At 53.6% G+C, this 26,236-nt stretch overlaps 2 protein-coding genes across 15 annotated transcripts in view; one reads left to right on the top strand and one right to left on the bottom strand.

Moving 5' to 3' along the window:
* GINS2 (GINS complex subunit 2) overlaps positions 1-12,147 on the top strand; it is a 36,928-nt gene extending 24,781 nt beyond the window's left edge. Inside the window, exons 3-5 of the mRNA XM_069549688.1 lie at positions 7,702-7,801; positions 10,437-10,563; positions 10,704-12,147. Coding sequence (XP_069405789.1) covers positions 7,702-7,801; positions 10,437-10,563; positions 10,704-10,829 — 353 coding nt within the window. The 3' untranslated portion in view covers positions 10,830-12,147. The remainder of the gene's footprint in view (positions 1-7,701; positions 7,802-10,436; positions 10,564-10,703) is intronic.
* Positions 12,148-12,149: 2 nt separating this feature from the next.
* GSE1 (Gse1 coiled-coil protein) overlaps positions 12,150-26,236 on the bottom strand; it is a 391,542-nt gene continuing 377,455 nt past the window's right edge. For 8 of the 14 annotated variants that reach the window (XM_069549668.1, XM_069549669.1, XM_069549674.1 and 5 more), the window contains 8 exons: positions 24,206-24,819; positions 23,412-23,524; positions 22,924-23,194; positions 21,537-21,650; positions 20,456-20,821; positions 18,945-19,217; positions 16,445-16,548; positions 12,150-15,921 (listed from right to left, as the gene is read on the bottom strand). In XM_069549668.1, coding sequence (XP_069405769.1) covers positions 15,787-15,921; positions 16,445-16,548; positions 18,945-19,217; positions 20,456-20,821; positions 21,537-21,650; positions 22,924-23,194; positions 23,412-23,524; positions 24,206-24,819 — 1,990 coding nt within the window. In that variant the 3' untranslated portion in view covers positions 12,150-15,786. Of the gene's footprint in view, positions 15,922-16,444; positions 16,549-18,944; positions 19,218-20,455; positions 20,822-21,536; positions 21,910-22,923; positions 23,195-23,411; positions 23,525-24,205; positions 24,820-26,236 lie in introns of all 14 variants that reach the window. The other 6 variants (XM_069549670.1, XM_069549671.1, XR_011248536.1 and 3 more) reach the window with 5 other exon arrangements.

Genomic DNA, 26,236 nt, shown 5'->3' with positions numbered 1-26,236 from the left:
GTGTCTAGTCAAAGCTATGGTTTTTCCAGTAGTCATGTATGGATGAGAGTTGGATCATAAAGAAGATTGAGTGCCAAAGAACTGATGCTTCTGAACTGTGGTGCTGGAGAGGACTCTTCAGAGTCTCCTGGACTGCAAGGAGATCCAACCAGTCCATCCTAAAGGAAATCAGTCCAGAATATTCATTGCAGGGACTGATGCTGAAGCTGAAGCTCTAATACTTTGGCCAGTTCAGTTCAGTCACTCAGATGTGTCCGACTCCCTGCGACCCCTTGGACTGGCAGCACGCCAGGCCTCCCTGTCCATCACCAACTCCCAGAGGTTACTGAAACTCATATCCATTGAGTCCGTGATCTCATCCAACCATCTCATCCTCTGTTGTCCCCTTCTCCTCCCACCTTCAGTCTTTCCCAGCATCAAGGTCTTTTCAGATGAATCAGTTCTTCACATCAGGTTGCCAAAGCATTGGAGTTTCAGCTTCAACATCAGTTCTTCCAATGAATATTCTCGAGAGTCTTCTCAAATACCACAGTTCAAAAGCATCAGTTCTTCAGTGCTCAGCTTTCTATAAGGAAAGATGCGTCCAACTCTCACATCCATACATGACCACTGGAAAAACCGTAGCTTTGACTAGACGGACCTTTGTTGGCAAAATAATGTCTCTGCTTTGTAATATACTCTCTAGATTGGTCATAACTTTTCTTCTAAAGAGCAAGCGTCTTTTAATTTCATGGCTGCAGTCACCATCTGCAGTGATTTTGGAGCCCCCCAAAATAGTTTTTCTCTGTTTTACCATCCATTTGCCATGAAGTGACAAGACCAGATGTCATGAATTAGTTTTCGGAATGTTGAGCTTTAAGCCAGCTTTTCACTCTCCTCTTACATTACCACCAGTAGTGTAGCAGGGTTCCCTCCCCTCCCCCCCAGCATTTATTGTTTGTACACTTGATGATGGCCTTTCTGACTGATGTGAAGTAATATCTCATAGTAGTTTTGATTTGCATTCGGCTAATAGTGAGATTGAGCATCTTCCCATGTGTTTCTTGCACAACTGTATGTGTTCTTTGGAAAACTTCTGTTGAATCGTCTCCCTGTTAATTGATTGGATTGTTTATTTTTGTATTGAATTGCCTGAGCTGTTTGTACATTTGGGGATTGATCCCTCATTGGTCTAATCATTTACAAGTATTTTCTCCCATTCCGTGGGTCTTTTCATTTTTTTAATCATTTCCTTTGCTGTGTAAAAGCTTTTGAGTTTAATTAGGTCCCATTTGTTTATTTTAATTTTTCTTTATATTGCAGTTTAGTTGATTAATAAAGTTGTGTTTCAGTTCAGTTCAGTCACTCAGTCGTGTCTGACTCTTTGAGACCCCATGAATCGCAGCACGCCAGGCCTCCCTGTCCATCACCAACTCCCCGAGTTCACTCAAACTCATGTCCGAGTCAGTGATGCCATCCAGCCATCTCATCCTCAGTCGTCCCCTTCTCCTCCTGCCCCCAATCCCTCCCAGCATCAGGGTCTTTTCCAATGAGTAGACTGTTCTCATGAGGTGGCCAAAGTACTGGAGGTTCAGCATCAGTCCTTCCAAAGAACACCCAGGACTGATCTCCTTTAGAATGGACTGGTTGGATCTCCTTGCAGTCCAAGGGACTCTCGAGAGTCTTCTCCAACACCACAGTTCAAACGCATCAATTCTTCGGCGCTCAGCCTTCTTCAGAGTCCAACTCTCACATCCATACATGACCACTGGAAAAACCGTAGCCTTGACTAGACAGACCTTTTTTGGCAAAGTAGTGTCTGTGCTTTTGAATATGCTATCTAGGTTGGTCATAACTTTCCTTCCAAGGAGTAAGTGTCTTTTAATTTCATGGCTGCAGTCACCATCTGCAGTGCTTTTGGAGCCCCCCAAAAATAAAGTCTGACACTGTTTCCACTCTTTCCCCATCTATTTCCCATGAAGTGATGGGACCAGATGCCATGATCTTAGTTTTCTGAATGAATTGCCAGCATCTGCTGAATCATGGAAAAAGCAAGAGAGTTCCAGAAAAACATCTACTTCTGCTTTATTGACTGTGCCAAAGCCTTTGACTGTGTGGATCACAACAAACTGTGGAAAATTCCTCAAGAGATGAGGATACCAGACCACCTGACCTGCCTCTTGAGAAACCTGTATGTGGGTCAGGACGCAACAGTTAGAACTGGACATGGAACAACAGACTGGTTCCAAACAGGGAAAGGAGTACGTCAAGGCTATATATTGTCACCGTGCTTATTTAACTTCTATGCAGAGTACATCATGAGAAACGCTGGGCTGGATGAAGCACAGGCTGGAATCAAGATTACCAAGAGAAATATCAGTAACCTCAGATATGCAGATGATACCACCCTTATGGCAGAAAGTGAAGAGGAACTAAAAAGCCTCTTGATGAAAGTGAAAGAGGAGAGTTAAAAAGTTGGCTGTCAGTTGTATATATACCTGTATCTACCTTTTTTGCATTCCTTTCCCATTTCAGTTATTGCAGCATAGTGAGCAGAGTTCCCTGTGTTATACAGTTGGTCCTTGTTGGTTATTTATTTTATATATAGTTGTGTGTGTGTCATTTTCCCCACTCTCAATTTATCCCTCCCGTCCTCTGTTCCTTTTTGCTAATCATTGTTTTTTGTGAGTCTGTTTCCATTTTGTAAATAGATTCACTGGTGTTGTTTCGTCTTAGATTTCACATATAAGCCACATCATATGGTCTTTCTCTGTGTGGTTAGCTTACACAGTATGATAATCCCCAGGTTCGTCCGCGCTGCTGCAGATGTTCTTTTTAAGGGCTGAGGATACTCTGTTGTGCGTATGCACCTTGTCTTCTTTATCCACTGGTCTGTCGATGTGCGCTTGGCTTGCTTCCATGTCCTGGGGGCTGTAAGCAGTGCTGCAGTGAAGGTTGGCCTGCATGTAACCCTTGGAACCATGGTTTTCTCCAGATACATGACCAGGATTGGGATTCCTGGATCATATGCTAGCTCTAGTTTTAATCTTTTAACTAATCTCCATGCTGTTCCCGTTCACAGTGGCTACACTAATTTATTGTTTGTAGGCTTTTTGATGATGGCTATTCTGACTGGCTGAATGCCGAACAATTGATGCTTTTGAACTGTGGTGTTGGAGAAGACTCTTCAGAGTCCCTTGGACTGTAAGGAGGTCCAACCAGTCCATTCTAAAGGAGATCAGCACTGAGATTTCTTTGGAAGGAATGATGCTAAAGCTGAAACTCCAGTACTTTGGCCACCTCATGAGAAGAGTTGACTCATTGGAAAAGACTCTGATGCTGGGAGGGATTGGAGCCAGGAGGAGAAGGGGACGACCGAGGGATGAGATGGCTGGATGGCATCATCAACTTGATGGACATGAGTTTGAGTGAACTCCAGGAGTTGGTGATGGACAGGGAAGCCTGGTGTGCTGCGATTCATGGGGTCGCAAAGAGTCGAATACGACTGAGCGACTGAACTGATTCTGACTGGTGTGAGGTGATGTCTCATTGTAGGTTTGACTTGCATTTCTGCGGTCCATGGGTTTGCAGAGAGTTGGACACGACTGAGTGACTGAACAACAGTAATAATAATTAAGCATCTTTTCATGTGCTTTTTGCCCTCTGTGTCATGTTTGGAGAAATACCTGTTTAGGTCTTCTGCCCATTTTTTTAAAATAGCTTGCTTATGTTGGCTGTGCTGGGTCTTCTCTGCTGCTCGGGCTCTTATCTACTTGGAGGCAGCTGGGGCTGCTGTCCGGTGGTGGCGATGGGCTCCTCCTTGCAGTGACTCCTTATTGTGGAGCCCAGGCTCGGGAGCGTGCGGCTTCATGGTTGCAGCACATGGGCTGAGCCATCGCAGTTCCCAGGCTCTGGAGCACAGGCTCGGTAGTTGCTGTGCACGCCTGAGCTTCAGGGTGTGTGCGTTCTTCCCAGACCAGGTATCGGTCCTGTGTCTCCTGTGTTGGCAGGTGTTTTTTTTTTTTTTTTTTTACCACCGAGCCACTGGGGAAGCACTCTGCCCATTTTGATTGGATTGTTTTGTTGTTGTTGAGTTGTATGATTTGTTTGTAAATTTTGGAGATAAAGCCCTTGTAGGTCACTTCATTTGCAGGTATTTTCTCCCATCCGTGGCTTTTCTTTTTCTTTATGGTTTCCTTTGCGGTGCAACAACTTCTGAGCCTAATGAGGGCCCCAGCCTCCAGTACCAGCAGGTGGTCTGGTCCAAGTTTCTACGAGGTCACTGCTTTTGCCCCTCGTTCCTGGCGTGCACCCTCCACGAGTGGAGTTTCAGTTTCCCCCCGTCCTGTGGAGTTCCTGCGATCAGTTCCTGCTTGCCTTGAAAACCAGATGCTCTGGGGGCTCCTCCTCTAGTTGCTAGACCCCCAGGAAGGGGAGTATGACGTGGGGCTCAGGACTTTCTCTCCTGTGGAAGAACCTCTGGGGTGTAATTACTTCCTAGTTCGTGGGCTGCCCACCTGACAGATGTGGTAGTAGGTTCCATGTCAGTCGCAGCCCACCTGCCGCCTCATGTGGCTCCTGCTTCGTCTTTGGATGCAGGGTACCTGTTTTGGTAGGTCCCAGCATTTTTTTTGTTGATGGTTGTTCAGCACTTAGCTGTGGTTTTGGTGTCTTCATATGAAGAGGTGAGCTCACGTCTCTCTACTCCGCCATCTCATCTCCACCATCAGCTGCACGGGCACAAAGACCAAATATTGTGTTATTCTATTTGTATGATGAATCGTCCTGAGCAGGCAGATCCATAAAGACAAGGGAAATTAGTGCTTGCCTAGGGATGGAGGTGTGAGTGGGTGAGGGAAAGATGATGGGCTCCTTTTGGGGTGGTGAGGATGTGGTAAAGTCGATTGAAGTGATGGGTGCCCAACTCTGTGACTATGTCAAAAACCACCGAATGGGTGAATTGCATGGTATGTTGATTATGCCTCAGTATGAAGGTGTTGGAAAAAATAAAAAAGGGAAATACTGAGTCAAAGAGGCTGTCTGTCTTTAGCCCACACTTTTGCAGGCTTTTCCTCACCTTGGAGATATGAATGGCTCATTACAGAGAAGAATCTCAAATTTATTTAGGGTTGGGTTTGGGGGAGTATAGAATCTGAAAAGCCTCTGAATGAGTTTGACTGTCCCTTTCCCTTTGGGAATCACCCAGGGGCCCCTGCCTCCTAGAAGCTTGGACACTTGGAGCCAGGTGTGACTCAAATATAGGTTAAGGAAGACTGCGTGAGCATTTTTTCTTTAGTCCATATCCCGAAGGGGTGTGTGAAGCTGGTGGTCCAGAAGCATGACAGGAAACTCGAGTTCCTTAGGCTTTGAGGGCTTGTTGTTGTTTTATTCAAGCAGGGACCCCCCACCCCACCCCGACGGCTCCCTACACACCAAGGTCCTGGTTCTGCTGGCACTTCCCTTTCCAGCCTATTCCAACCCCAGGTGATGTGGGGCAGGAACCTGTCTGGTGGGAGCCCCGAGTCAGCGGGAAGGTGTGGGGAGAGTTACTCTGGGCCTTCTCACGGGCCTGGGCCATCCTGTGGGGACAGGAGTGGGCATCACTCATCAGTCCACAAGGGGCCCGCTGCTGCTTCTGCCACTGTGGATTGGTTCTGCCTGTCCTTGGATAGCGTACAAATGGAATCATCTAGCATGTCAGTTTTTGCTCTCGCTTCTTTTAAGTATGTATTTGGCTGCACTGGGTCTCAGCCATCTTGTGTGAACTCTTTAGTTCTGGCATGTGGGATCTAACCTAGGACCCCGGCACTGGGAGTGTGGCATCTTTGTCACCGGACCCCCAGGGAAGTCCTTGCTCTGACTTCTTTAATTCAGCGTAATGTACTTGAGATTCATTGCCCCTGTAGTTGCATGTGTTGCTACCTTATTCTTTTATCCTGAATAATGTTTCACTCATTGTGTGAGTATTCCACAGCTTGTCCGCATTCTTCTGTTAGTGGGTGTTTGGGTTGTTCCCCATTTTAGGCTATTGTGACCAAGGCTGCTTTGTGAACAGTCGTGTCTGAGTCTTTTGTACGTATTTGTTTTTATTTCTCTTGGGTAAATAAATGCCTAGAGCCCTGGAACTGCCAGCTCACAGGGCAGACTGCTCACTGTCAGAGGAGCCGCTCAGCAGCCCTGCAGCGTGGTTGAGCCGCTCTTGTGACCCCGCAGAGATGCACGAGCTGCTGCTACTCCACCCCGGGCCACACTGGTTGTTGTCAGTCTCTGCTGCAGACATCAGACAGAGGTGTTTTATCCTCTGAGGTAGATGTAAAAAGGGAGAGTTGGTCTGTGGTGTGGGGAAGACGAGTATGGAGAGAGGGCATGCGGGGGTCACAAACAGGAGTTCAGGGTGGCCTGACCACTGGGTTGATGGAGGTGGGCAGACATGGTTGGGGTCCAGGTGTGTTTTGAATACAGGATGGGCAGGGTTTGCTGTGGGACAGGCCGTGGGATCAGAGAGAAGTGAGGATGCCCACCAGAGCTGCTGGTGGAGCTGGGGGTGCTGTTTCCTGAGACTGGGGCCAGCCTGGGCTAGACTGGGAGAGGGGCGTTGACTTTGGGGAGTCAGAGGAGAGTTTTCTTTTTAAGACGGAAGGTGCTGCGTGGAGGTTGACGGACTGGAGAGTGAGGAGGGCTCACTCGGCAGTAAGGACAGCTGCCACGCCACGATCCGTGCAGTGAGAGAGGTTCCAGCACACCCCTTGGGGTGTGGGAGTGTGTGGGGAGAAGGCTGGAGAGGGTGGGCGAGGGTGGCAGGGGGTGGGCACCAGGGGCCCTGGGGATGGGTGGGCAGTCATTTCAGAGGAGCCCCCGCGTCAGAATGGCGTGTGCGTGCCTTCGCCACAGCGGCAGCCTGGTTCAGGACTGGGGCTTCTCAGCCGGGGGGGGGGGGGCGGGGGAGGCCGGTGTGCGACGTTCCTGCTGGATGGGGCCGGACTCAGCACTTTGGTTCCAGACTTGGGGCTTTCAAGCCGCTCCTGGTTGCAGGTTGTCTCCCTCTCTTCTGAGCAGTGTTTGTGTTTTAATATCTGGCTGTGTGGGGTCTTCACTGCCGTGCAGGCTTCCTCTCTAGTTGCAGCCAGCAGGCACTCCTCTTGGCGGCGGTGTTCGGCCTTCTCCCGGTGGTGGCTTCTCTTGCTGCAGAGCGCAGCCTCTCAGCTTAGCTCCAGGGCACGTGGGATCTCCCGGGACCAGGGACCAAACCCACGTCTGCTGCATTGGCGGGTGTGTTCTTATCCACTGTGCCAGCAGGGAAGTCCTAAACAAGGTTTGATGTGAAGAAGGAAACTTCGCCAGTCACTAGTTACTATCATGTCCGCTTGCATAGAAGGTAGAATACTTCACTCTCCCCAGGAAAAGACCTGGCTCTGACTGTTCTCAGCCATGTGCTCTGCAGGCCCAGCAACAGCTATAACCCAGATCAACCACCTTCTCTAAGAGAAGCTTAGAGATTTGAGGAAATCAACCCTGTAATATCTAGTTAGTGATAATAAATGATATTTCAAAAAGTGTTTTTTTTTTTTTCTTGTTAGTTGATCAACTAGGTAACGTAAGTACTTGGGCAGGTGTGTTCTTTACCACTGTGCCACCTAGGAAACCCACTTGGTAAATTTGGAAGGTTTTAAATATATATTTTGCTTATGGTGATAATAAAATGTATTCACTTCTAAATTTCAGAAAAGTTGGAGAAGATGCGAGATCATGAACGAAAGGAAGGAACTTTTACGCCTATGCCCAGCCCTTACTACATGGAGCTCACCAAACTGCTGTTAAATCAGTGAGTAGCTCCGCGGAGCCCACAGCCCATGCCGTCCGCGTTGGAGCTCCCCGCGCGTTCCTGGGGGAGCCGGCGGGCCTGGACCCCGCTGCGCCCCAGCGCTCAGCCTGGAGGCCTCAGGTGCACATGCTGACTGGGCTCCCGCTCTCCTGCTGCCCCTTTTCCTTGCCTCTGCCCTTCCCTCTCCTGGTGAGCCCCTTGTTCTTTCTGTTCTGCATCCTAACCGCCGCTTGTTACTGGATTCCATTTCAGTCCCTCCCTCCCCAACAGTGGCTTCCCCTGCACGGCAATCAGTGTTAGTCAGCCTGTACCCCTTTTCTCCTTGGGGCCTGGGTGTCTGAGAGCTTCCGTCTCCTGCACAGGGAAGGGCCCCTGAGCCGGATGGGAAGGCCCCTGGGCAGGCTCCCTGTCGGCTTCTCCTTCAGCCAGAGGGTGCTTCTGCAGAGAAGGCTGCGTGGGCCTCCCCTGCCCTCTGGAGCCTCTCCAGGCTTACAGTGCCACTCGTGGCATTCACGCCGCATGGCCTGGCTCCCCTCTTCCTCATCTCACAGCTCTGCAGGCCTTCCTCTCTCTCCTGGGTCACGCTGGCCTCTCTCACTTCTGCACGTAAGTAGAAGGTCCAAGTCCTCAGAGCACACATGTGCATGTCCACTGCCCCGTCCCTCTGCCCAGCGAGTCCCCTGTCCCCGCCTCCTCCTGGGTTTAGCACAGGTCCTCCCCCCAGGTAAGCAAGCCTGTCCTCATCCCCGTCTCCAGGGCAGCTCTCGTCAGCCACTCTCCTCTCACCGCCGTCTGCCTGGGCTGCTCCTCTGCCCCCGCGCCCTGTTCTCATGGGCGGGGGCCATCTAGTGCCTCAGCAGTGCCTGGTGCTCACATGTTTGTCAATGAATGAATCAGCAGAGAAAGCAGGCAAGCACAGACAGCGTTGCTTAGGAGCAGCTTAGAATGTAGTCTGCACAATGCCAAGCCTTTCAAACACTGAGCACCTTCTAATTGGTGAATTCAAGGGCAGGTCCAGAACGGAAGTTGGAAGCGGCCTGCTGCCTGCTGTAGAACAGCGAGGGCTGGGGCCCCGTGCATGGCACTGCGGATTCAAGCGGAGACTTACGTCACGTGGGCTTGTTTTTGAGTTGACCTGAGGCAGCAGTTGTGCAGTTCACAACACTCTCCTTGTACAACCTGCTAAGTGACCCACTAGGCAGTGGCATTGCCTCTGTAGGCCTGAGTTCCGGTTCTGTGGGGCAGAGACGTGGTCCTGTTACCGGTGTGGTATGACAGTCTGTTAGGAGAACAGCCTGATGCAGCCCTCACGCCTGGTGCTGCCCGAGGAGGGCTCCGTGGCTCGGAGGTTGGAGGGGCACGTGTTAGGGGAGAGGGTGTAGGCAGGACAGAAGGTGAAGAGCCCAGGGCTGTGGAGCAGGGCTGGTGGGACCCATATGCCTGCTGAGGGCAGGGGAGTGGAAGCTGTGTCCCCAGGAGGGTATTCGGGCATGGGTGGGAGAGGGTGTCATTCGGAGGACCCAGAGGGCTGCCTTGGAGGGGAGTGACTTCAGAAAGGAGAATACAGAAGCAGAGGGAAGGTCTGCACATCTTTAGGTTTTGAAGTTCAGGGTATCATGTACACAGTTCCTATCAAAAGCCCGTTTCCTTAGAGTCAGTCATTCAGAGAAGGGGCCTTTGTTCTGCAGTGCAGTTCACAAGGAGCTGCAGGCCATTGTTCCATCACCTGCTGTTCAGACCGTAAGATCCAAAAGTTTGGGTCTTCAATCTCCTACATCAGTTTTATACCACTGACTCTTTGTCTCCACTCGTGAGCTCATTGTAGCATGTGGAGGCTCATCCAGCCTGTAGTCCCTGGAGGTCATCCCAGGATGCCTGGCGAGGGATGTTGGCCTCTGCTTTTGTCTTAGTTTGTCCCTTCCTTTAGAGGCTAAGGCCAGGTTAAAAATGTGTCACAGGAAGGCTATCAGTGCCCTGCGTGGACTCCAGGCCAGACTTTTACCCCAGATTTGCCCTGTATGGGTGTGCTACTTATGCTTATTTGCTTTTTGTTTTGTAATTTTCGCAAATGTGTCTTTGTTGTCTCTGTAGAGCAGGACGGTCTCTGTCCTTCACGGGCTTCTGAGAGGATAGAAGTGCCGTATAGCGCAGAGGACTGCGCCTGGCACACAGCCCTCGTCTGCTTTCCCTGGTGGGCTGGAGCCCTGGGGTATTAGCGTTAGAGGCATGACCTCTGAGCCGGCCTTCGAAAGATGCGTTCTAGCTGGGAATTGTACAGAACAGAGCACAGAGCACCCAGTTACCCCTAGACAGAGGAGGGCCAGCTCAGAGCTGCCACTCCGATACCTCAATTTTTTCAGTGAATAAACAGAAGTCCTTGTACTGCAGGATGCCCGGGACAGTTAATTTGAGCACAGCTGACTCGGTGAGCATCCTGGCTGAATTTTCCAAGGTTAACTGCTAGAAATCCTTACATTTTAAAACTGAAAACTGAAACAGACTTTGAGCCTCGAACAGCTTGTGCATTTCTGTCTAAATCTAAGCAGTGTTTAGGAAGAAGCCACTTTCCCCCGGATGTTGGCTTAATTCACTGCGTGCTTCCCTGTGCGACTTACCTCCCCTTTCCTTCCTTTAGTGCTTCGGACAACATCCCGCAAGCAGATGAGATCCGGACCCTCATCAAGGACGTGTGGGACACTCGCATAGCCAAGTTCCGGGTGTCTGCTGACAGCTTCGTGAGGCAGCAGGAGGCACACGCCAAGGTGTGCACAACGGGCAGGGAGGCTCAGGAGCGGACGCCCTAGTTGGCTTTCAGAAAATCACCGCTCACTGGTTCTTTATCCAGTAGGTGTAACCTTTCTTGAAATGAAAAACTAAACCAGCTGTTTTCTCTCACATTTAGCTGGATAACTTGACCCTGATGGAGATCAACACCAGCGGGGCTTTCCTCACACAAGCGCTCAACCACATGTACAAACTCCGCACAAACCTGCAGCCTTCGGACAGCACCCAGTCTCAGGACTTCTAGGCAGGGACCGCTTTGTCCAGGCCCGCGTCTGCCGGCAGGAGGCTCCTCAGGCGGCATGAGTGTTCGGGACATGACAGATACTCACGTTTCTGGAATCCTAGACCACTTCTGAATCTACGAAAAAAAGTGCAGTGAAGGAAGGAATGGGTTTATAATCTGGTTGGAAAGCGACAGGCTTATGCTCAGTGGAGACACTCTGTAGCTCCTTGTCTGTGTCTGGGAGCCAGCTGCCTTTTATGGGGAAGCAGCAGCACTGGCAGAGCGAGCGCGGTCCCCGCGGAGCCCCGCCTCCTGCACGGGGCGGTCGCGTGCAGGTGAGTGCTCGGTGATGTCGGGTGTTGCCTTAAGATAAGAGACGGCAGGACGGTGATGTGGCCACGGCCTTTCTCCTGGGCTACATTCAGAGCTTTCCACAGAGACTGCACACTGCGCAGGGCAGCCCACAAGCACTCAGCTAGTGACGGTGACGCATCATTAAGCCCCAATACACAGTAAAGGCGGGATCACCCGCATCTCTGTGGGTTTTTCCCGCATCACTCCCACATGGAGGGAGCAGGCTCAGTGGCTTAAGGGTCTGACAGAGCAGACTGAGAGGCTTAGCAGACAGCGTGCCCTTCCGAGCCCCACTCTGCATGTTTCTTGTTTGCTTGGCTGCTTCTGGGAAAGGGCTAAAAGGTTGTTTATCAGCAAGAAAGTAGGGGAAATTAATTCCATGTGTGTGTAAGTGAAGCTGAGGATGCGATGCCAGGGGAAAATGGGGCCTGTGCTGTGTTTCTTGGTGGACTGAGGGGACAGCCTGCTTGAGGCAGCTGTGGCTCAGGCCAGAGGCCTGTTTTTCCCTGGGAGGAGCATCTTCAGCTGTACCACCGCTCGATTCCTTACAGAAAGTACTTTCCCTCAAGTCGGGGGCCGGGGGGCGATGACTGTCCAGTCCTGTAATGAGAGGGTTCAATCACCAGCTGGTTCTCGAGGGTTTCTGAAGGGGCGTCTGTGTGTGATCATGTGACCGACTGGGCCCTGCTGGTGTTTTTACCCTTCAGTGTTTAACACTCAACTTACTTCAAGTTACCTGGGCGCTATGTGTCCATCCCAGGTGGGTCCCCAGATGTCCCTCTAAACAGCAGCTCGTGTTTAAACACTGAAGGGCCACACACAGAGGGACTATGACCCAGAACACGTGGTCTCCGTAGTTTCATCCCTTCTCCTAAAACCGGGCTGAGGTCCAGTTGATTCTGTCTTCACACTTTACTTGTAAAGCTGTAGAATCGTTGACTTATTTTTTCCCCTTACTATAACATAAAAAAGATTTTTCTCTTAACATGATTTAGGAAGATTTTATTTTCTGGATGTTGTCAGAAATTACAGCAATATATTCATAAATACCTAATTACTACATTCAACAAATAATATTACAATACAGTTAATTCAAACAAGTACACTTAGAACAGGTTTAATTTCACAGCATCTAAACTGCCCCCAGAGTGACCGAGGCACCGTTCCTCCTCCCCCCCGAGTCCTGGTTGGCTGTCCTAGCAGTTAGCACAGGCGCAGCAGAGCAGCACCGTGGGCCTCCTCAGCTCAGGCAGAGTTCAGGAGCCTAGTTCAGCACTGGATCGGAAGCTGGGGACGGGCTACTGCAAGCAGTGACGTCAATAGCTTGGTTACTAGAAGAGTAGGGGGCTGCTGCTAAGTGGCTAATCTACACTGTAAGAGGAGCAACTTCCTGTGCTAGCCATCCCCATCTGGTGGTGGGTCCCTGGAACTGTCTACACTTTTAAACCGAGGCTCAGAGGGAAACGGGCTATGTGGCTTAGATTTAGAGATGAGGCAGCATCGTGAGCTACTCGATGGAATGCCACCCCACACACAGACTCAGATTACCTGTTATTATTTGCTAGTTTGCTGAAGGTGTGGGCTCCTTTGAATTTCCCTGAGGGTATAATCTTTTTTAGCACTTTGCATGTTGCCAATTGTTGCATTTCTTTTAGAATATAGACTAAACTATTGGTCACTTATGTGAGATAACAGATGATGATACTTTATGCCAGTTTGCCTGTCTCTATGAAACACAGACCCATTTTCAAATAATCAGGTCCTGCAGTGCCAAGTGTGGGGGGGAAACTCTAGTTTGTTTGTACTGATCTGATTAAATGCACAAAGCCACATGACTCAGCTTTGGCAGGTACCCCTCAAATTTAGCAAAACTCCTTCAGGTCACAAAAATACTGACACGAAAGTTCCAGGATCAGTTCTAGAGCAAATTTGCTATATTTCTGAACTTTGTCTTTCAAAAAGCTCACTATGAAATAGCTGAACAAAAAGCTTTAGGGATTCCATATTTGTCAGCTTTTAAGCCTAAACTGAAAAAACACTGATGCTACTATGTTCTTAAGAGTTTTCAGGTTATAAACTGTTCAGTGGGGGGCATGATTGGGTATGCTGTCTCCCAGAGAGGCGCACTTCTGTTTTCACAAGACCCTCTGTTACCTTTTTCTTTCTTTTTCTTTCTTCCTGTTGCCTTACTGGTCTGTATTTATATTCTGATTGTCATATTACTTCTTGAGCCCTAGAATATTCAGAGATCCTCACAGGTAGGTGGGGGCGGTGGCGGGGGGTGCCACTCGGAAGGGGAAAGCTGTTAATACTAGCTCAGGGACAGAGCTGCCACCCCTGGTTAGCTGTCCTTTTTAACCTGTGTACCGCAAACTCCTCCCCAACCAACACACAGCAGCCAAGGGCGCCCCCCACCAGGCAGTGAGGGGTCAGGGCTGTGTCCATCAGGTCTGTTCTTCCCTTTGCTTCTAGCCAAGGCCCTTGACCAGCGCCCGGGAGCAAAGGCATCCAGACATGTTCTATGATGGAGAAGGATGACGGGGGGGAAGTGCCAAGATGTAACCCTTAGGCCTTCAGAAACAGCAAGCAGGTTTTAAATAGAGAAATTCGGTGATGTTTTGCCCTGTTGGCGGCGGGGCTCCCTCTAAACACCTGTCCCCACCTGTGGCACGTGGTGCTTTCTGTGTCTCTGCCGGGGAAGAGGCCCCCAGAACAGCTCTTAGTTCTCAAGTCGTTTCTGTAGAGAGGAAAGCACTTGCTGACTGCTGATAATACTGGCAGCACTTTTTGTCTGAGTTTGCTAATAACTGGAAGATTCTTGGCAGGCATACAAAGCAAACTGCGTGGGAACAGATAAAGTGACACCATGCCATCTGCCAGCAAGCTGTTCTGCACAGCTAAGGTCTGGGCTGAGGGCGTGGCCACTGGTCGCAGCGCCTGGCCTTCCTGAAGGTCAGCCAGCCCGTCCCCAGGCCGGGGCAGAGGGGCGCACGCGGCCTGATGTGTGGGTCTTCTCCCCTCCCCTAGGCACACCAACCACTGGCTGCTTTGGCCTTTGGTTTAGGCCCACTGGAGCAAGAGCTGCCTTTTTGATCTAGATGCAACCCAGCCTGAACCAGCAACCGGGGCAAGGAGGGCGGGCTCCCCCGGCCCCGCGCTTTGTGCTGATACGATTATCCCCGTTTCCAGCGGCTCCTGTGCTCATCACAGTGAGCCCACGAGGAGAGGTTCTGTCGCACGTAGCTCACCGTGCCTTTAGGCTGTTACAAAGCTCTGCATCTGAACCAAGCCCCTACTGAGTTTCTGCTTTGCTCCTGCTCACACCGCTGTGAGACACCTTGGCACCCTGTCACAGAAACTGCTCCCACCTCAAAGGTTCTTCTCACGGAGTGTGCGTGTGAAGGTGCGCATGCAGCGCCTGCCTGGTTCCTGCTGGAGACCAGCAGCGCCTCGCTGGCCTGGGGAGCCGGGGAGGGCCCGGGGGAGAGGGAAGGAGGAACCATGGCTTTCTACCTCACTCCGGTGCAACTCAAGAATGAAGTGCTCGCGTAGGCGCCAGTGGTAAGCTCTTTTTACTTTTCTTCTTCTTTAATTTTTAAAAACACTTCAATAATGTCCTGACCAGCAGCAGTACAAACACTAAAAGCAAGGGTTGGTTTTTTTTTTTTTGCCCAGAAAAACAAAACAAAAACAAAACCCCCAAACAAGAAAACAAACAACAAAAAATCCCCCCAAACCACATATTAAAAATGGCAGGCTTTTTATAACAATAATTAAAGTAATAAAAACATACAAAACTTTGTTTTTTAATATATATACACAGTACAAGGCTGAAGCACCTTTGACTTTTCTCTCAAAATTGACATTTGTATGAAAACACCCCCGCCCCCCCTGCAGTAACAATCGGGTGGGTGTGGATAAATGTACATAGAGCTCTGGACATTTTCCCCCACGAAGGAATAAAAAGGTACCTTCAGTCTGTCGATTCACTTTAGGTAAGAGCTTTTCTGGGGAAAAGCCTTTGGGTGAGGCTTCAGTACTGTTGCTTTGTGTGCTCCTAGGACCTGTTGCTTTCAGGAAAACTTTGCAGAAAAATAACTGAAACAAATAAGCCCTTTACTTAGAATGCACCCCACCTTCCTTCTGCTGGAGCGGGTCTCCATCCTGGGGAGGAGCGAGACCGGCCACCCCACGGCCAGAGCAGCCCGGGTTCCTGAGGCCACAGGGCCTGGCAACACACGACACGCACGCCGGTGGCCCGCTCCGCCTCATGCACCCAGGGGCCGGGAGATGGGCACAGCTTAGTGTTGGTAATGGAGCCTTCATCTTGAGACTAAAGCATGACGACGTGGGGAAGGGAAAAACCGCCTTTAAAAGGGAAGAAACTATGGGCGTCTTAAACGGGTTGCTTGCTGAGTTACAAAGGTGATCCAACTGCACTGAAGTCAAGGCGAGTTCGTTCTTTTTTTCTGGAGCCTGGAATCCTTTGCTTCATGCATGGCACATTCTCTTTTTTTTTTTTTTTTTAAGCGTCAAACCTCCCAGTGAAAAATATTAAATATTCAAGGTAATAAAATAGATAATATTTCTATACTCTAGGTTCGGCCTAGTGCAAGGGAAACCGTCACCTCGGGAAACCCTTGAAGTAGCCTCTAGGCCAATGCATTGCAGGCAACGCAAGGCACTTCCGTAAGTGGTCCAGTTCCGCCTGGAGCCGCTCCCGTTCTGAAACGATCTTCTGCTTCTGGCTCCTCAGCTCCTGGAGGGAGACTGGTGTCAGACCCGCAGTTCACACAGTTAGGAAGGCTGTGGGATGCGCTCTAGCTGCCCCCAGCATCTCCCAGTGGCAGCACCTGCCACTCTCGCAGCGTCGGCCCTGGCACTGCCAAGCTTCTGCTGCGTCGGGAGTGGCCAAGGTGTCCAAGCCCCAAACACACAACAGCGGAAGATGGCAGGGCTCTCGCTGTCACGGCTGTGTGTGTGTGTGGGGTCCGTCCTGTCCCAAGAGCTCGGCCCCCTCCCTCCATCCTCCTGAGAGCGGCACGGGGGAAGGCTGATACGGGCAGTACACCCGCCCCCGACCCTTCCAGACCCATGTTCTGCGAACAGATGACACTCCTTCCTCAGGTGACTGCTGAATTTAGCCCCTCTCAAGAGCACAACTTCCCTTCAAAACTTGTCTGTATGGGTGCTCCTGAACCCAGACTCGAAAGGCTGAATGAGAATAACCACTGTGGGGTCAAGAAAGCCCCCCCGGAGCCAGTCCGATCCCTGAGACTCACCGCCATGCTGTGGGAGAGCTGCTCAGCCGTGAGGCTGAGACTGTAATGCTGCGCCTCCAGCCGCCTGCACTGCGCCTGCAGCACCTGCCGCTCCAGATCTTGCTCTGAAAAGACAAGCCAGGGTGACATCTTCTGTACCCAGGGCCCCAGGCCCGGCGCGTGGCCTCTTCTCTCCAGAGCAGCTGGTCAAAGCTCTATCATTTGGACCACATGGCTCCCTCCCTATAGATCGTGCTGGTGACTAGATGTTACTAAAGTAACCCGACCCAGGGGAATAAAGACCGAGGACACAGCACTGAAAGGCAATTTAAGGGACGCAGCTTAGGAAACAGCAACAACTTACAGCCTTAAGATGCATTTTTCAAGAAAGATAAAAGGCTTAGACACAAAAACTTTTAAGCTGTTAGAAATTTATCATTTTAACAAGTAAAACCTCTGCCTTTCCGAAAGATACTGAGCTTCACATCTTCAGGAATAAATCTGTTTTAACAGTCTCTTCAATAAGTGGTGCTGAGGAAACTAGACAACTGTATATAAAAGAATGAAACAGAGCACTAACGCCACACACAAAGGCACATTCAAAATGGATAAAGACCTAAATGTAAGGCTGGTTATTATAAAAAGCCCTTAGAGAAAAACAGAGGCAGAAGAATCTGACATAAATTGCAACAAGCTCTTTTTTGATCCACCTCCTAAAATAATGAAAACAAAAACGGTGGGACCGAATTAAAGGCTTTTGCATGGCAAAGGAAACCATAAAACAAGAAGACCACCCATAGTATAGGAGAAAGTATTTATACAAGATGCAACCAATAAGGAATTTAATCTCCAAGATATACAAACAGCTCATGTAGCTCAATATTTTTAAAAACCAACCTAATCAAAAAATGGGTGCAGATCCCCCCCGCTTATTTTTCTTAATCTTGGGTTCCCTGACTAGGGATTGAACCCACACTTTCCTCACTGGAAAGTGGATTCTTAACCACTGGACCACCACTTCACCATCTGGGTGAACATCTAGATAGATATTTTTCCAAAGAAGACATACAGATGGCTGAAGAGATGCTCAACATCACTAATTATCAGAGATGCAAAGCAACCACCACCTCACCCCATTCAGAACGACCATCATCAAAAAGTCTACAGTAAATGCTGGAGAGGGTATGGAGAAAAGGAACCCTCCTACTCTTGTTGGTGGGAATATAAATTGGTGCAGCCACTATGAAGAGGACTATGGCGGTTCCTTTAAAAACTAACAAGGGACCTACCATATGATTCAGCAGTCCCAATCCTGGGGGCTATATATCTGGAGAAAACAATAATTTGAACAGATACATGCAATCTTATGTTCACAGCAGCACTGTTAAACAGCCAGAACATGGAAGCAACCTAAATGTCCATCGACAGGGGAACGGATAAAGAAAGCGTGGTGTATATGTACAGTGGACTACTACTCGGCCACAGAGAACATGAAATGCCGCTCACAGCAACACGGACAGACCCACAGATGGTCATACGAGTGAAGTAAGTTGGAGGAAAACATGTATCACAAATGTATGATTCCACATATATGTGGAATCTAAAAAAACGGTACAAATGAACTTATTTACAACACAGAAATAAAGTCAGAGATGCAGAAAACAGTCTTCTGATTATGGGGGTGGGGGATAAATTGGGAGATTGGTATTAACACAGAGAACTCTGCTCAAAATTCTAATGGCCTATACGGGAAAAGAATGCAAAAGAGTGGATATATGTGCAACAGACTGATTTTGCTGGAACTAACAAATCACCTATATATACATACTTCAATAAAAAAAACAGATACTCTTGTTGTGGCTACGAGGGCATCCTTTTTGACTGTGTTGAATACTTAGCTGGTTTTACGATGATTATTTCAAAATATCTGAAATGATCGTGATATTCATGATAAAAACTTCTCTACAGTACAACAATGAGTAGAATCTGGAGCTGGCAACGGCCAGGGTTCTGATGTTCTGGAGGCTGACGAGGGCTGGCCACCTGGGCTGAGTGCTGCACCAGGAGGCGCGGAGCCTGTGGGCGCGTCCTGAGACACAGAGCCCTCGAGGCATGCCAGAGAGGGAGACGCGGGCTCGGCTGAGTGAAACACTGCCTTTCCTCGGACCTGTGTGTGTAGCCACAGGGCGGGGACGGACAGAACGCTCAGAAGCGCAACAGGACTCGGTGGGCGAGCAGGCCCAGGTCCACGGTCACGCCGGGTGGGGCAGGCGCTCGGCGCCTAGGTTCCTCCAGGGAGGATGTCTGTCCGTGAGGAATGGCTGTTGCAAGCTAGCCCAGGCACCCCAGAAGCCCGAGGAGCGGTTCTGAGGCTCCTGTCTGCTTGTGGCCCAGAAGCCCTGGGCCTTGTGACTCAAACAGTCCCCAGCCTGGCGATGGAAACCGGCACGCATCATGAGCCTGCTGAGCCTCCTGGCACACTCTTCCCGGGACCCTGGCCTGCCTCCCCGGCCCTCCGTACCTTCCACGTGTTCCTGGTAAGCTTCCAAAATGGCCTCGATCCCCTGCCACTTGCGCCGGGGGGGGTCCTCGTCGTCGTCCTCTCCGTCCTCCTCCTCCTCTGAGTCCGGGTCCATCTCCTGCACCAGGGGGCCCTTCCTGCTGGCGGGGGGCTCCTGCTGCCCGTTGTGCTGGGGTGTAGGCAGGCGGCTGGAGGACTGCAACTCGGGGAGGTTGTAGTGGACGGACGCGTCAACCTTGTGGTTCTGCTCCGCCGACAGCACGGCTGCGCTTCCTGAGGAGGAGAGACGGCTGTCACAGGGCCCCCCAGGACACGCCCCGGGAGCAGGCGACGCGTCAACAGGTCCCGGCAGACACGACGGAGCGGAGCGAGGCCTGTGTCCTTAGGAGACCAGAGACGGCTCCGTCAGAAAGGCTGGAGCACGCTGCCACAATGGCAGCGGAACTGGGTCCAGGTCACCGCGGTGTGCCAACGCGCTCGGCGGGGTTAGGCTACGAGCCACGCCGCCCTGGTCTGTAAAGCGTCTGCACCTCTCCCAGGACACACAGGCGCTCCGGTCCCTGAGCACACCCCGTGCTGCCAAGAGTCTGAACAGGCTGGGCCTGTCTAGACTGGGTCTGCTCCGCCTCCCTGTGTGGACAGCAGCCTTGGGCAGTCAGTGGACCCATGAGGCCCAAACTGGCAGGGGCTGGACGGTGCTAAAGTCCTGAGGAAACAGTCAAGTGTAAAGTCAGGGAAGGGCTGAGATCAGGCAGGAAAAGTTAAGTCCTTAAGCTGCCGAAAAACCTCTGTGGGTGTGTCTTAGAGGGAGCACAGGGGTTTAATCTAGCCAAAACATCTCCCCTCTTGAAAACTCTGAACTCACAACAAACATCCAACAGAGGAGAGTTTTGTTTTGCTTTTTTTAAAATCCACATCAAAAACCACTACCCTTCGCTTTTCATTTCATCCCTGCTGACAGCATTATTTTACCTGAAGGATACTGACACCGTCAGACCTGTTTATCTAAAAATGCTTTTCTATTTAGTTTTTCACAGGTCATAGGAGGAAAATTTTTAAAATCGTTTCGGCAAAATAACGTGAAAATAATCATATAATTTTCTCTCGGCTGTTGCTCCCTGAGCATTCTTTTCTAGTCAGTTTCAACCCGATTCAGTGGGAATGAAACATACTGACCCCTGTACTCTGAACTGTAGTGACTCCCACACAGAGATGTCCAAGGGGCATCTCGACTCCGGGGGCTCAGGCATGGACCAGAGCAACCAGAATGTCCCACCAAGTGCCGCTGGGTCTGGTGATCAAGGGACAGTGGTGTTCCCAGGTGAGTCTGTGGGCAGGCTAGGAGATCCCTGCACCATGAAAGGCGTGGATCCTATTTTTGCTAAAAAGGCTCCTCCCCTGTCATTACTAAAAGGAAGGGCTTTACAAAAAAGTCAAATGACTTCTGCTAGGAGGCAGAGCCTGCCTCTCACACCAGGTGCCGTGCGCCCCAGTCCTAGCGGCCTCCTCACCTTTGTGCTTCTGCAGGGCCTTCTGGGTAGACTGCAGGACGGACTCATGGAACTGGTGCGCGAACTCTTCCGCCACAAAGGGCTCCCACGGCTTGCTCTTTCCGTTGATGCTGTGCGACAGCGGCACGGGGATGTCCTTGGGCGCAGGGCCCCGGACGTGGTGGAGCATGCTCAGGGTCTTCTTGCCCCCGGGGGCCTCACTCGGCCTGGCCTTCTCAGCGCTGGCGGGGGCTGGCTCCTGGACACGCTCCGGGGGCCGGAGCTGTCCTAGCCTCCCAGGTTCTGTGGCCTTTGGGACGTCGGACAAGGAGGCGGCAATGCCCACAGGCTTCTCCGTGTCCAGGCAGGCTTGCTGCACGGTGGGTTCTTAAGAGACAAAAAGCGAGGGACACTGTCAGAGCCACATGTGAACAGGCCGACCCTGATCTCTAACCTAGGACGGAGGACCCGGACTCCGGAGCCATTTAATTAAAGGTCAGCGTGCAGTGTTTGGTCTGAGATGGGGTGTGTTTAAGCTGCGAGGCCATCCTTGAAAGGTGCCCCAGGAAGGTGTCTGGGAAGAAGAATGTGAAGGAAGGAACAAGTTGCTTCTGGTCATCCGAGAGGCAGGAAGTTACACAGCCAGATCCAGAGAGAAAGACTGAATCAGGGGCCAAGGACAGGGCCAGACCACCACCATTTCCTGCTTCGTCAGCAGGACAGCAGAGTCAGAGCCGTGAGAGGGAGAGAGAGAGAGAAAGCAGGTATCACAGGGCCTCTGAGACACACGCCAGGAGCACACAGCCCAGGCAGCAAGTGCTGAAACTGAAACCTGGGCCACGGCGGGAGGAATGGACGGCGGCCACACCTGCCACCAGGCCGAGTCCGCCGGAGGAGCCAGGACCCCACACCCCTGAAAGCGTGACTGGTGGCACCGTGTTCCGCTGAGATCGTCTCACGCGCAGGAAGCTTGAGAGAGAGAAAGGAGAGGGAGAAAGAAGCCCGCCGTGTCCGGGAGGAAGACGACCTGGGGTGGTCGGTGGCCTGCGGCCCTGGGCACCCCCGGGACAGTCCCGGGGGTGGCGGATGGGGCTGGCCTTACCGCTCAGGGACACGGCAGGACTGTCCCTCGGAGAGCTCCTGAGCGGGTCTGCCACTGCGGCGGACAGCGCCTTCTGCTTCATGGCCTGGAGCAGCTCAACAAGCCTCTCTTTGTCTGTGAGAAAAGCAGCCCGAGATTACCGGGGGGGGACCGCGCCACTCCTGAGCGGGCAGAGGAGCAGGAGTGTAGCTCAGGCCGCAGCCGGCAGGCGCGAGTCCTTCGGAACGAGACACGAAGCCGCGGGCACAGGCTGGCTTTAGAGGAAGAACGTTCACTTTAGAGCCCGGACTCCTAGGCTGCCACCCCCTGACGTTTCAGGTGTTCCAAGAACAACGGTGCGTGCATGTGGCGAGTCACAGGTACCTGCGGGCCTCTGTGGGAGAATTCTCATTTTAAAAAGTTGGCCTCAACACAGGAAGCAACCCCGAAAAGCCACACCGCGCCTCAGGGCGGGCAGGCTCTCTCCGGGGGCGGTCAGCTCCCCGCTGCTCCCGCCGCAAGCAAGGCTCCTGTGTCAGCTGCCACCAGGGAAGAGGGACACACACGCACACACCCCGTATGACCCCGCAGTTCAGGGGCTCCTCGCCCAACCTCCTTAGGATTTGAGTCAGGCTGAGAGACGCGCTTCTCAAACAAAACCCTTCACGTTCTCAGGGATGTGTCGTGGTCCCATCACTGCCTCTTTAAGGGAGAGCAGGAATCCAGGCCCACCGGTGCAGCCCAAAACGAACTAAGTGAGTGGAAGCAACTAAAACGACCGACAAGCACTCTTGCTTTCCTCAACTTCCTTCCAGAAAGAGGTGACCAGGCCTCGGCAAGCGGGGACAGTGTGGGCGTGTGGTCCAGAAAGGTCGAGTTTTCCTGCGGCGCTGAGCAAGCATGAGGTACAGACCAGGGAAGGGGTGCCCCAGAAGGCGAGTTCAGATTCCAGCCCAGTCACCCCTTGTGGCCAGACCGGGCTGGAAGGGTGAGCCGTGCATGCGGGGTGGGTGTCGGCCCGGCCCCGCCCCGTGGCCTCGGACCACCCACACTTCCTGCCATCAGAAGGAGCAACGGCGGCCATGTGAGCCGCCCGCACAGCGGAGACCCAGCGACCGCAGGCACTGCGAGACCCAGGCGGGGACAAAAGCAGGTGGGAGTCCACGGCTGACTACACAGGACACCAGCCCCCTTCAGTGTCCCAGGACGACACAGGAGAAAGCACGCTCTGGAGGGGCCGTGTGAGTTTCCCACAGAGAGAGGCGTGGTGGCGAAGAGACGGGGGTACGAGTCCGTGAGAGCCGAGGGCCGACTTCAACCCCGAGAGCCCACGGCCCCGCCTGCTTCCTCAGAGACCCCCGGCCGCCCTGGTGAGCCTGTCCCGAGGCCCAGCCCGGCCCCGCCTCACCTTTCCTCTTCTCGGCGCTGATATGGGTCAGGTTGAAGATGGTCAGGAACTTTTTCTTCTCCTCGAAGTTGGGGCTGCTATTCATGTCGTCAGGGCTGTAGCGGGTGGACAGCGCCAGTCTGGGCGAAGGCGTCCGCCGTTTGCTCCGTGCCGTCGGGGGCGACGGGCTGCGCTCTCTCAGCATCCGCCGGCGTTTCCTCCGCTTCTGGGTCAGCAAGTCCTCCTTCTGCTGTTGGGTGGTCAAGCCAAAAAGTTGCAAAAACTCTAGCTTCTAGATTGGGAAAGAAAACAAATGAGGTTGAAACCACGGGCAGAGGCTCCCGCTGACCCCGGGGCCTCCTGGGCCTCGAAGGCTGCGCTGAGGACGCTCCGGGCTGGCCCGGGGAGGGGGAGGAGGGCGCCCGGAAGGCATCTCAGCCGGCGCGGGGAAGCCGAGAGGGGTGCCCACAGCCCAGCCCAGGGCCCAACAGCGGTGAGACCCCAGATACCTCGGAGGATGTGTCCAGTTTGAGGGGCGGCTGCTCGGCCACGCAGCGGAGGTGGGCCCTGACCTCCTCTTCATCGCTCTCGTCGTAGGAGTCGTCCAGGTCGTAGTAGTATCCTGGAGGCAGGAACGGAGCTCTTCAGCCAGGCAAGGGGGCTCACCTTTCCAGGGGATGCACACGGGGCACCCCTCGGACCTGAGAGCCCACCCACAGGCCAGGCCCTGCTGCCCCTGACCACCCCCAACCCTGGGCCCTGCGTCCGTTAACCCCTGGCCCCAGGCCTCCTCAGGGCTGGCGGTGGGGGCACGAGGTGCGCACCAGGGCTGACACAGCCCCCTAGCAAGGGACTGCCAGGGTAGCCCAGGTCTGTCTGCACATCCGATCCCCCTCCTGCTCAGGAGAGCCAGGGCACTCAGGGGCCCCGTCTGCACAAAGGCGCAGAGTCCGCGCGCAGAGCCCCGTGCAGAACAGCAGAGCCCGAGGGCCCAGGGCCAGGCCCGCCACCTCACAGGTGAGTGGAGGGGTAGCCCTTCCAGGACCAAACACGTGCTCCTCACGTGACCTGGGGCCCCACTTCTGGCTGTGAGGCTGGGCTTGGCACCCGGCAGGAGCTAGGCTGGGACCCCTGGTCCCACCCGGCTATTGAGGGGCTGTGTGGGTGGAAGGCACCACGCTCGACCCGGGCCTGCCTGCTCTCCTGTTCTCTGTGGCTTTCCGGGGAATCCCACGGCGCTGCTGGCCGAGTCCTGGGCCAGCAGTCTGGGGGAAAGCGCAGGAGCGAGGAGGGGAGACCAGACCTTTTTCCTGGGCCTCCCGCCGCCGGCGCTCCTCCAGGTCCAGCTTGCTGACCAGCCTCCGGCGCTGCTGCAGAAACTCATCGTAGACGTAGGCCGGGTCGGGGCCCCGAGGCGGTGGGGGCCGGTAGGGTGAGCCCGGCTTCAGGGGTCCGGGGGGCTCCCCGAAGGTGGCCGGCGGGGCGAGCGAGGCCCGGGGCTGGCCCAAGACAGTCGGGGTGGCTGGCTCGAGCTCCGCCAGGAAGGGCCCGGGCCCCGGGGGGAAGGCCTGCGGTTCCAGGGCCCCTGGCTCCCGGGGCGGCGGCGGGTACTTGTCCAGGAGCACGGCCTCGCGCTTGCGGGGCCCCTCCTCCGCCTTCTCCGGGCAGCAGGCCCTCTCCGCCTTCACCAGTGGGACGGCGGCCGGGCGGCTGGGCTCGAACGGGGTGGGGTAGCCGTGCTGGGGGCGGCCCTCCGGGGCGCGCCGCGGCTCCAGCGAGCCGTCCATCAGGGACACGGGGTTCCAGAGGGCCGCGGGCGTCGAGTGGTGCTGGGGCTTGGGCGAGATGAGGGGCGGGGGCCCGCCGAAGTGCTGTGGGGGCTCGCGGCTGCCCGGCTCGTGGCGGTTCGGTCCCGGCCTAGGGGGGTGGGGGCAGGAGCAGCCGTCAGCCAAGGGCCCGGGCTGGGAGCCCCAGCCAGTACTGGAGGGGGTGAGAAGGCCTCCTGTAGGCCCCCTCCCCAGGGCTGGAGGGAGGTCGTGCCTTCCGCTCTGCAGTCGAGGGACCCACATCCTCCGCTAGCCAGTGCAGACCAGCTTCCGAGAGGACCCAAGGCCCAAGGCCTGCCACCCGTGGGAGACGGTGGGGATGGGCTGGCCTCCTCTCCCCACCCTGTGCTCACAGACAGCGGCAAGAGATCAGCCTGAGGGGTCTGCCTGGCCAAGTGGACTGGGGGAGACCCTCCGAGGAGACCCTCATGGCTAGCTGCTCCCCCCTGGTGGTTCCCATCAGGACTGAAGCGACTCCACGTGCCTAGGGAGCAGCAGCTACACCCAGAGGGTCTCTGACAACCAGACCTGGGCCTGTCCTAAGAGCCAGGTCACCAGCAGAGCGCATGACCCTCCCACTGGCCTCAGACCAGCAGCTCTGCCTCAAGGCCGAACCAAGTGCCTTTCTTCCTGGTACATTTAAAACAAAATTCAAATTCAACCTTCAAAAGATTATTTGGCTGCTGTTCTTTCCAAAGTTTACCTACTACTTTCTAAGGGAAGCCCCATGCTGCCAAGGCGACCGAGGGCAAGATCTAAGGGAACTGGAGGGAAAAGGACACAGCCCACGGCAGGCACACGAGGCAGGTGCCCAGGGCTCCTCCTGCCTGAGGAGGGGGCTGGCTCACCACAGCCCCCGAGGCCGCTGCACTGCTGCTGGGCAGATACCAAAGGGGACCAGCCGCATCAAAAAGCTGTGAATCCCCAAGTAAACGGCAAAGGCATAAAACTTGGTACCAGAATGAATAACTTCTTGCACTGGAGCCAAACACAGACTGGTTTTCTAGCTCTGATCACAGGGCCCCAAAAGAACGTCACAGTGCCTTGGGGACCACCTGGCCAGGGGGCAGAGGCCACGCCTGCTGGGGCAGCAGCCCACAGGCCCTGACAGCTGCATTGGGATCCTGGTGCCCCAGGCCGAGGGAGGCAGCGTGCCCTGAGCTCATCAGGAGCTGGTGGACGTGTACCACTGGCTCACCCGGTCGCAAGGGGCTCACGGGAGCCGGGGGCAGCTCAGAAGTAGAGGAGACAGCCCTTGTCTGGCTCCGAGGGGGCCCAGAGTAGCAGAGGGGCCGTGTGCAGCAGACGGTCCAGCCTGGCTCCCTGCGGCCAGACTGACCGAGCAGGAAGGAGACCCATCCAGGGACCCCAGCGTGGTTCACTCCCGGCCACACCCAGCTAGCCGGGTGAATCCTCCCCGGGCGCCCTGATCAGTGGATGCCGAGGCAGGGGCTTGGATGGGTCAGCCGCGCCCAGGATACAGAAACCCACTGGCCAACAGGAGCTGG

The sequence above is a fragment of the Ovis canadensis genome, chromosome 14 (genome assembly GCF_042477335.2).
Source record: "Ovis canadensis isolate MfBH-ARS-UI-01 breed Bighorn chromosome 14, ARS-UI_OviCan_v2, whole genome shotgun sequence".
NCBI classification, from domain to species: domain Eukaryota; kingdom Metazoa; phylum Chordata; class Mammalia; order Artiodactyla; family Bovidae; genus Ovis; species Ovis canadensis.
Note: the sequence above shows the minus strand (reverse complement) of the source record. Positions and strands in the feature narration are given on the sequence as shown.